The sequence below is a fragment of the Polypterus senegalus genome, chromosome 13 (assembly GCF_016835505.1).
Source record: "Polypterus senegalus isolate Bchr_013 chromosome 13, ASM1683550v1, whole genome shotgun sequence".
Taxonomy (NCBI): Eukaryota; Metazoa; Chordata; class Cladistia; order Polypteriformes; family Polypteridae; genus Polypterus; species Polypterus senegalus.
The window spans coordinates 121,991,726-122,001,273 of NC_053166.1; the positions used below are offsets into that span (position 1 = coordinate 121,991,726).

The 9,548-nt window shown below is 38.0% G+C and overlaps 1 protein-coding gene across 2 annotated transcripts in view; it reads left to right on the forward strand.

Moving 5' to 3' along the window:
* The window catches only part of gprc5ba (G protein-coupled receptor, class C, group 5, member Ba), a 90,150-nt gene extending 81,156 nt beyond the window's left edge, over positions 1–8,994 (forward strand). For both annotated transcript variants that reach the window (XM_039773803.1, XM_039773804.1), the window contains exons 3-4: positions 4,648–4,760; positions 6,376–8,994. In XM_039773803.1, coding sequence (XP_039629737.1) covers positions 4,648–4,760; positions 6,376–6,420 — 158 coding nt within the window. In that variant the 3' untranslated portion in view covers positions 6,421–8,994. The remainder of the gene's footprint in view (positions 1–4,647; positions 4,761–6,375) is intronic.
* Positions 8,995–9,548: the final 554 nt, after the last annotated feature.

Sequence of the window (9,548 nt, forward strand, 5' to 3'; positions counted from 1 at the left end):
GTAATCTGTGTACGACAAAGGAAACAGAGTTCAATGTTTGAAGATGATCTTTATATTTTGATTTTATGCTTGTGTTGGACTAGTCAGTTTATTTTTCCAGTACCTAAATTAAATGTATATTTTTTGAGAATGCTTTGGAAACATCCTGAGTTTGCCACTACTGTCACCATAGGCCACTGGTTTGGTATCTGACATATCAAATGCAGATTTGCCTTTCTTCTGTAGCAATGTCTGTGCTCAAATGGACCTGGTAAGGGCAACACATTTTTACTTTCTCAGCCTATCACCAATATGGTTCCAGAATTGGGGAGGGCATTGTCCTCCAACTTTAGGAGTGTATGGGCATTTGACTCAATGCCACCCAGGGCTGATGCCTATGGTTAGCACAATAGGGGGGCAGTATGCAAATCTGACTTTGAAATGAAACAAAAAATCCCATTGGACATTGTTACTGCTTTTTGAAAGATTGTAACAAATGAAGGAAGGTACAATAAATTATGGAAAAACAAGAAAGCGTTTGCATAGCGGGCATGTATTGTTATGTTAATAAGACTAATTATAACACAGTCCACTAAAAAAATGATGTTAATGTTAGAGCAAGGAGCAAGACATTGCTTTTGTAAAGTATCATCTGTTAGTCAAATTTAAGGAATCTGAAATGTCACCCATTTGATGAAAACACTAATTCCTATAACACCTTCAAGAATTCAGATATGTGTTATGACACCAAATGTATGTTAATTCAAAATAATATGCAAAACAGTAAAGTATCTGGATAATGACAATACCATTAGCATTTTACAACTGTATGACAACCTACTAGTGAAAATAACAAGAACAGAAAGAGATGCTCCAGATATTGAGGTAAATGTAAGCATGGAGCGCTTAAAAAATAATCTAATTGCAGAAATAAAACTCACAGGAAGTCATGTGTGTCAAAACACACAAAAAGCAACAAGTAAGACAAACAGGAGATGTAAAGAATCTTAAGGAAACATAAACTACCAAAACATAAAGTTTCCCATACTTTGGGCTTTTAATTGTTAAAAATTAGTTAAAGGAATAATCCATCCAAATTTGTTTTGTAGTCACTTACTCCATGTAATTTGTAGTGATGTTTTCATGCAGAACAGATAACAAAATTCTGAAGTAATAGTAATAGTGTGTGGTGAACACCAAAGGACAACAGCAAACAAGTCTGTGGAAAAAAATGACACATTACTTGTGTTGTGTAATTCGTGTATGCCATGTACTTGTCGTGAAGTCGTATCTTCACAATGTCCCAAACACAGGTATTTTTGCTACAATATTTTTACAGAAAATGCACTCGTGAATAAAAATGGAATCCGCTTCCCAATCTCATTCATTGGTCAGGGGTCCAGCCTATTCATTGGTGAATGTTACTTTCATGTATTGTCAACAGTGCAAAGTTCACTGAGAGATTTATGGATTAAAAATTAAAAGTTAAAGAAAGTGATTGAAAACATTACGCCGGAAGGAAGTGAATGTGCCTTGTACTTGTGCAGATCCAAGAAGCTTCAACAAGCAGTGGGCCAGTTTCACAGACTGTTCTACCCCAGTTGTGGCTCACCGCTATGACTACTGTATAAATGTAATGAATTCAAATATTTGTTCATATCTAAGCGCATTCTATTTTTGTTCACCAGAATGTTTTCCAGAGGTGGTTTATTTAACAATATTTTAGTAAAAATACATGTGTTTGAATGTTGTAAGCATACAGCTGGAGGATTTGACACATGGATTATGCGATGCGTGTAACACATTCATTTTTTCATGAACTTTTTTGATATTGTTTGCTGTTGTCGAGCATTGGTCACCATAAATTCCATTATATCACATGTTTTGTTACCTCTATCCTGAAAGAAAGTATGAGATTACATTTTTTTCTTGGCCATCCCTATAAACTGCACGGGGTAACTAACATATACAGTGGAACCTCGGGTCACAACCGTAATTCGTTCCAAAACTCTGGTCGCAACCCGATTTGGTCATGACCCGAAGTACTTTCCCCCATAGGATTGTATGTAAATACAATTAATCCGTTCCGGACCGTACGAGCTGTATGTAAATATATATTTTTTTAAGATTTTTAAGCACTAAAATAGTTAATTATACCATAGAATGCACAGTGTAATAGTAAACTAAATGTAAAAACATTGAATAACACTGAGAAAACCTTGAACAGAGAAAACTAACATTGCAGGAGTTCATGCATAGCCTTACAAACTACTCGCTGTAAAAACCTTTTTTAATGAGTTTTAAGCACAGGGAAAAAAATGAACATTTGAAAAATCCATAATTTATACAAAAACTAACCATAAACAACCAAGAAAACTAACCTTGCATGAGTCAAGTTCTGGCATGAAGGAAGTGAGGAGGAACTGGGTGGAGAAGAGATTACAGTTTTGCGGGTAAAGTCCCTCTGCGCTATGCACATCTGACCAAGAATAATGTGCTGTACAGGGAGAGACTGAACACGTGCATAAATCACCGGTGCATACGAACTGGAAGGGAAACGAAATAGAGCACAAAGAGTTCAGAGCAAATGCACAGGGAGAGACTAAACATGTGCATAAATCATCGGCACATACGAACCGGAAGGGAAACTGGCTTGTTTGTCACCCAAGTGTGTGGTCGTGAACAGATGCAAAAGTTTGGCTGACTTTTTGGTCATAACCCGATTTGTACATGTTCAGAGACATTCATGACCCGAAGTTCCACTGCAAAAGTGGAGAGGGTGTGTTACAGAGTGTCACCATTAGATGGCAGTAGAGGACCGTATTTGTAAAACACTGCCATTATTTGGTGTCTGGAGGTCTTACAGAAAAAACACAAGAGTCCCAAACCGTTTGAATTCATTTTGAGGTGTTGAGGGGCCAAATCCTACCCCAGCAGCGTTATTGAGAATTAGTGAGTGTAAATCCAGAGAGCAGTGACAGCCTGAGGTATGGATAACAGAAAACAGCATCGTTCAGCCAGTACTCTGGAAATGGACTGTCATGCCATCCAGCAGATAGCTGCCCCTAGGGAATCCATTCCCAGACGGGTTTATCCATTCCCAGGAATTCGGGAATGCCTCATTTCCTTCCCGGGAATCCCGGGCTCCTAGGGATGACACATTGCACGGGCATCTCAAATGTGAACGGTTTTAGAACGACCGACACTTATTTTTAATAAAACTACTGCAATATGTTGACACAAATAGAAGACTAACCTTATCTAGAAGCAGTTCATGCTGTCATATAAGTATATGTATCTTTAGTTGTGGTAATAAGAGCATAGAAAGCACAACGTCCTCACAGGTGGCGCAGTGCTAGTGCTGCTGCTTTGCAGTAAGGAGACTGTGGAAGATAGTGGGTTTGCTTCCCGGTTCTTCCCTGTGTGAATAGCTCTTTGAGTACTGAGAAAAGCGCTATATACTGTAAATGTAATGAATTATTATATAAATGTAATTTATTATTATTATTATTATCAACGTGTCCAGCGTGCGGTCGTCCATGCAAGAGCGCACCTTCATGCAGAAGTACACCAGCCACTGAGAAAGCACGCTCTGCCTCCACTGAAGTAGGCGGCACAGTCATCAGATACTGATACACTTGTTCTAAACAACGCTCACGCTTGCCATTGCTCTGAAACACCGCCATTTCAGCTTTTACTGATGCATCCAGTTTCTTGTCATCATTCTGTGATGGCAAGTTTCTTGGCACAGATAATGTGGATGCAACAGACTGACGCATTGCAATTTCAAGTTGCTGTTCAAAGCTGTTGTCTGATTAAGTGCAAGCTGCAGCAATGGCGCCACCTTAATTATTTTCAACTATAACTCTGTTATTTCTTGATCGATTTTTACACGCTATATATGCGAGCTTGGTCGTTCCCATTTTCCTGGGAATTGCAGCAGTTTCTTTCCCGGGAATACAGAAATGAAAAATGTACGGTATTCCCTAGCTGCCCCCCGTTCAATACGTTATTGTATTAACAATGCTTTAAAATGTTATGTTGCATTACAATATGAATACATTTGAAAAATCTCAAATCCCAGCAGGTTATAGGCAGCCTTTTTATCCCTGAGCTCCTCTTTGTTTGTGATTTTGCTTTTGAATTCATTATGAACATAGTAAATCAAAGTGAATTTAAATGATAATCTCAAAACAAACTGACCCTTGGGCACTTAATGAACCATTGGATCAACAGCCTTAATTTTTTTCCGTGTTCGTAAGGGCCCAGAGGTTTTGTTTTTACCTTCGATTGTCTTTTTTCATTTTCTATGTTAGAAATGTCCAGATTTAGGAGTTTTTTTTTTATTTTATTTTAGTGTTGATACACATTTTTAATCCCCAAGGGGAAACTGTCTTTTCTCATGACCTCTGGGAGTCAAAGCACAGTTTTTTTGTTGTTTTGTTTTTTTTTTCTTAGTGTTCATTGTTGATTTTCATCAGCATATGAGTCTAGTATAAAATTTGTAACTTTTTTATGGTAACAGCATTCTCTTATAAGATGATGAAATCTAATATTGTTAATAAAGACCAAAGTATGAAAAAATGAAAATATTGCAGCAAACTTTGAAGGAACACCATGAGTGACATTACCCGATTTTTATTTCGCTCTTAATGCTTTCTTTTGTAGCTCTGCGTGCAGGTGGATACCGCAATGGAAACCTGGGTGGTCGGCCAACTGCACCTTTCAGAAGCAATGTGTACCAACCTACAGAGATGGCTGTAGTACTCAATGGTGGCACTGTAAGTATCAGGCCAGAAATCAACATTATCTGTTTCACTTTTATTAAAAAAAATATAAAGAATACCTACATGAAATGAATCATTACAGTGCAGAAAGGGGTTATAGGGAGTCCACAGGAGAAGGCCAATATTTGCCCTCCAGGCATTGCTTTTATTAGGTGCCCTTTTCAATGGTTCATACAACTGAGCATTTAGTTTGGATGGCATTGCATTGGAGGTGCTGATACTTGCTGCTGGGGTATTGTTCAGTCTGCTATCACTGGATTCATCAAAGTATTCAGACCCCTTCACTTTCAGCACACTTTATTGTGTTGTGTTGTATATTTAATTTTAAATGGAAATATCAGACCCAAAAGCGACAAAACAAAAAGCAATCATGACATAAATAATCGTTTTTATATGTAAGCTTATATTAAATAAGCACACCACATACAGTCCACATCAGGCTGTGCTGGACAAAGTCCATAAAATATGGTAGGGTGAATGCAGCTGCAGGAGACAGGACTCTGTGGTAGCTGAGGTGCCCTCCGTGCTTGGGCTGTTATCTTCTCCAGGTACTGTCAGAGCTCAAATGCACAGGATGGAAGGTATGGACAGATGGGTGCAGTTCAAAAGTTGTACGCTTGAGTGGGTTAGTGGTGTGCCAATGGTTGTGAGGTTTCAAATGCTATGGTTTGGTATCACATTTTTGTAAATTTAGCTACAGTATTGTAACTAAACTTTTATTATGTATAAGTATAATGTTTAGGTACAAGAAAGCAGTGAATGTTTAACTGGGGACTACACAACCTGTGGCTGAAAATACAGAATTTTCTCACAGCCTGGCACAGCATAATAAAAAAGCAGGCAATGTAATAATGATAAGTGAAGATTAAAAATATACATTTTATATGAAAGATAGTCTTTCTTAAGCAGGTTATGTGTAAAGCTTATTAAATATACAGACCATAGTGACATATTAACTGAACTTCATGGCTACCACCTTTAGATGAGGAACAGTAAAATTAAAGATAGAACTAATTTTCAGCAATATGTTTTGTGTTTTTTTTTTTTTCACCATGCATAAATGACCTCAAAGCTGATTTGTTTCATTATTCTAATTATTTCTGTCAAATATTTTTCCTTTATTCACTACTTTACACAGGATTTAATCTTGTTTCTTCTGCTGGGCCACCTTTAGTTTCCTTCCTTTGATTCCTTCCTTAGTTTTTAAAGTATCATTCCATCCTTTCAGAATTTTCTGTGTGGAATAATTCCATCTTGCATCCCCAACTATTTCCTTAATAGTTTTGGTTAACTTTCAAGCATGCAGAATATCTAATGTTCTCTGTCTTCTTCAGATAAAGATATTAATTACATTATTGTCACACTTCACTTTGCTAGTGGATCAAATAGACCATTGGACATTTTTAACATACTGTATGTTTTTAACTTAGTCTTTGACACGTCTGATGTCTTTTATTGATTCGTTTTTATCATATATTATTCTTTGTATTGTGAGTTTCTCTTTCAATTAGTGCACAACACCATAGAGGTTGGTCTTTTAAAACATTTGAAAAAAAGGAACTAATAAAAGTAATTCTAAACCGTCTGTGTCTCTGCCTTTTGTGTACAGATCCCATCTGCTCCACCAAGCTACTCAGGACGCCATTTATGGTAAGGTCTGCTGAACATGAGAGATATTTGCACTGTTCCTGGTGGTCACATTGAAAGAACTGGAATGACCCTAAAGGCTTTCAGGATAAAAAGTGGACTTTATTCATCACACTTGTGGCTTGAGGGAAATCATTTTCTGGGTCTAGTGTTATGTCTGTCTGTTCTTGCTACAGTATTATAGTTCCACATGTAACAATACATATGGCAGATGACTGATATGCTATTAAGTGATACTGACTCGGGTAAGTGAAAGAGAGGAGTGATTTAACAAAAGTAACCTCTCCAAATACTAATATTTATTGTCCTCTTGTTATTTATCTCTTTAAGTCTTCTTCATCAGCGGTGAGACATGGCTGCAGGCTCCGGTGTGTAGTCGTCTTTCTTATTTTCCACTGCTGGTTGAAACAGCACTTTTGATGGCAAGATACAGTTTAAAAAAAAGACAGAGTGAGAAATGTATTATCCAGTACCAAACCTTCCAATGCATTAAATATGCCTTCTTAAATTAAATTTGAACATTAAACAGAGCAGAAATATGTTTTTAAATAACCTCTCCAATTGGAGGGTAACACCAACAAGCATAATAACACAGGACAGAAACTCGCAATAAAAAAACTAGAATCCACCTCTAGAAAAATATGAAATAAAGAACGAGCAAAAACAATTGTTTTAAGTTTTGTTCAAAACCAAAAAAGTGCACAAAACCTTAAATGTGTTCACTACAGAAAGTAGAAATATGCCAAACTGTTTTAGAAGTTCTTTATGCAAAGGGGAGGCAGAAAATGTATATAAGATGAAGAACGTGACAGCCAGCATATTATGTTATCGGTATGTAGAACCCAAAAATTGGAAGGCAGAAAATACAGAATGTCTGTTGCTTACATTCTGGAACAGCCCCTTCATGCACGCCACGTACCCACCATTGCAAAGTTTCACAAGAGCGATTACCAAATAAGTCGTTCACAACAGGACTCACACACTCCGACAGACTTGTCAGTGGTCTCCATCAGCCTTCTGACACATTGAGGTTTTTTATTTTTTTGTCACAGCCTTGACAATGTTCAATTTATTATTAAACGGGTGCCTCTCTAGATAAGAGTGTTTCTAATACTGTACACTCTTTAAAAATAAATGTGCCAGAGTGGTTCTTCAGAGCAATGACATAGAAGAACCATTTTTGGTTCCCAAAAGACCCATCTACATGAAGGTTCCAGAAAGAACCTTTGTTTAGTGTGATCAGTAACAGGCTAAATAACCATGATAGATGGTAACAAATTTGTGAAATACTAATTTTCAAAGGACTCTTGCTGCATACAGTTGCACAGGCTAAACCCAGGTTTTCTTAATCTGTTTATATCCTGCTAGGTAACCCACCATGCATTATAGATTTCAGTTTTTTCCCCACATATTAGAATGTTTTTCAAAGAACCAACTTAATACACAAAGAAACCGTCTAAGAACAAAATTAGTGCTCCATCAAGTAATGGAACTATGAAGAACCACCCAACAAAGTAAAGAACCATATAGTGCCATTAAAGTATTTTAAGAGTATACTGGCAACGATTTTTGAAAAGATCTTCAGCGCCTGCTGAGATACCACCAGCAACCCCAGTGCAATGCTAGGACTTCAACCTACAGGCACACAGTATTGCGATTTTAACCAACAATGGTAGTAACACTTATTTTTCTGAAGATGTAGTCCCATACAAATAAAAAAAGCCAGACTCGGTCTTAGTAGAAAGTGCCAAAATGTGTTGAAACCAAAGAGCATTGGTGGCTGATTAATAACATATTGACCGGTTTTTATCCCAAACCTGTGGCAGCAGGCTGCCTCTTAAAGTTTACTAGTGATATGTTACATGTGCACCTTTCCCAGTAGCTAATTCCAGCAAAAAAATGCTAAATGCCTCCTTTTACACAAAACTGCTCTGTTAATGCATTATGTCAGTAGTTAGTGCAGCCAGGTTTACTTATGAACTTATGTACTTACTGGCAGAGACCGCTGAGACACAAAAAGCTAAAAAATGGAAGGTTAGATATTTTGGGTAAATGTAAGGTCTGCCGTAACACAGTTGTGTTTATACATCATTTTTCAAAGGTCTACTCGGTCCTACAAAGGTTAAAGTAGATATTGAATTAAATGAATATCTCACCATGTTATTTGAAAATCATTTTGTGCTCTACATTCTGTAAGGTTTAAATTAGACGACCTAAATCTAGTGACAGTCACTGCTCTTCATGTCCGCTTACACTCGTCTCAAGGCAGCCAGAAGCCCAATCTCCTTGATAAACTGCACCACACTAGGAAGTCACATATCACAAATTGTAAATGATGGATATACTTGAACAATTACATTGTTTTCATCTTTTCATTCCCTTTGGCCCAGATTTATTTTTCACCCAAAAGAAAAAAATTAAAGATTTATGTTTCCAGAGCACAAATCAGTTAATTCTGCCCAGTGCTGAAAGTGAATGTTAACTTGTGCCTACCATGAACATGGTGTGTATTGGCGCTTTTCCACTGCATAGTACAGCACGACACGGTTCAGTTCAGCTCACTTATGGGGGGTTTTCGACTGGGAACAGTACCTGGTACCTGGTCCTTTTTTTAGTACCACCTCAGCCGAGGTTCCAAGCACGCCGAACCGTTACCAAACGTGACGTGTAAAGTCTGCTGGTCACTGATTGGCCGGAGAAAATCGTCATTACTGCGTCACTGAACTTGCGACACGAAACACAACAGACCCGCTAGATTTATAGCACAGCCAGCGAAGGTTCGGACGCACCATTTTGTTTTAACCAAAAATGGCTGTTTCGTGGTCTATTGACGTTCCTCTCGTTGGTAGCTGAGGAGCGGATCCAGCGAGAGCTGGATGGGGCGATGCGGAATGAAAAAGTTTTTCAGGAGGTCGCTAAGCTCTTGGGCGCACACGGCTACCATCGGACTTACAAACAGTGTAGGGACAAGTTAAAAAAAAATGAAGAGCGACTACAAGAGTATAAGTGTGTTTGTTTGTGGCGCGTTTACGATGATGTCACGGCAGTAGAGGCGGCGCAACTATAACGACACGTGAATAATCCCGCCCACTCTAAAGCGGTACTAAACTGCAGTCGAAACGCAAACCGAGCCAA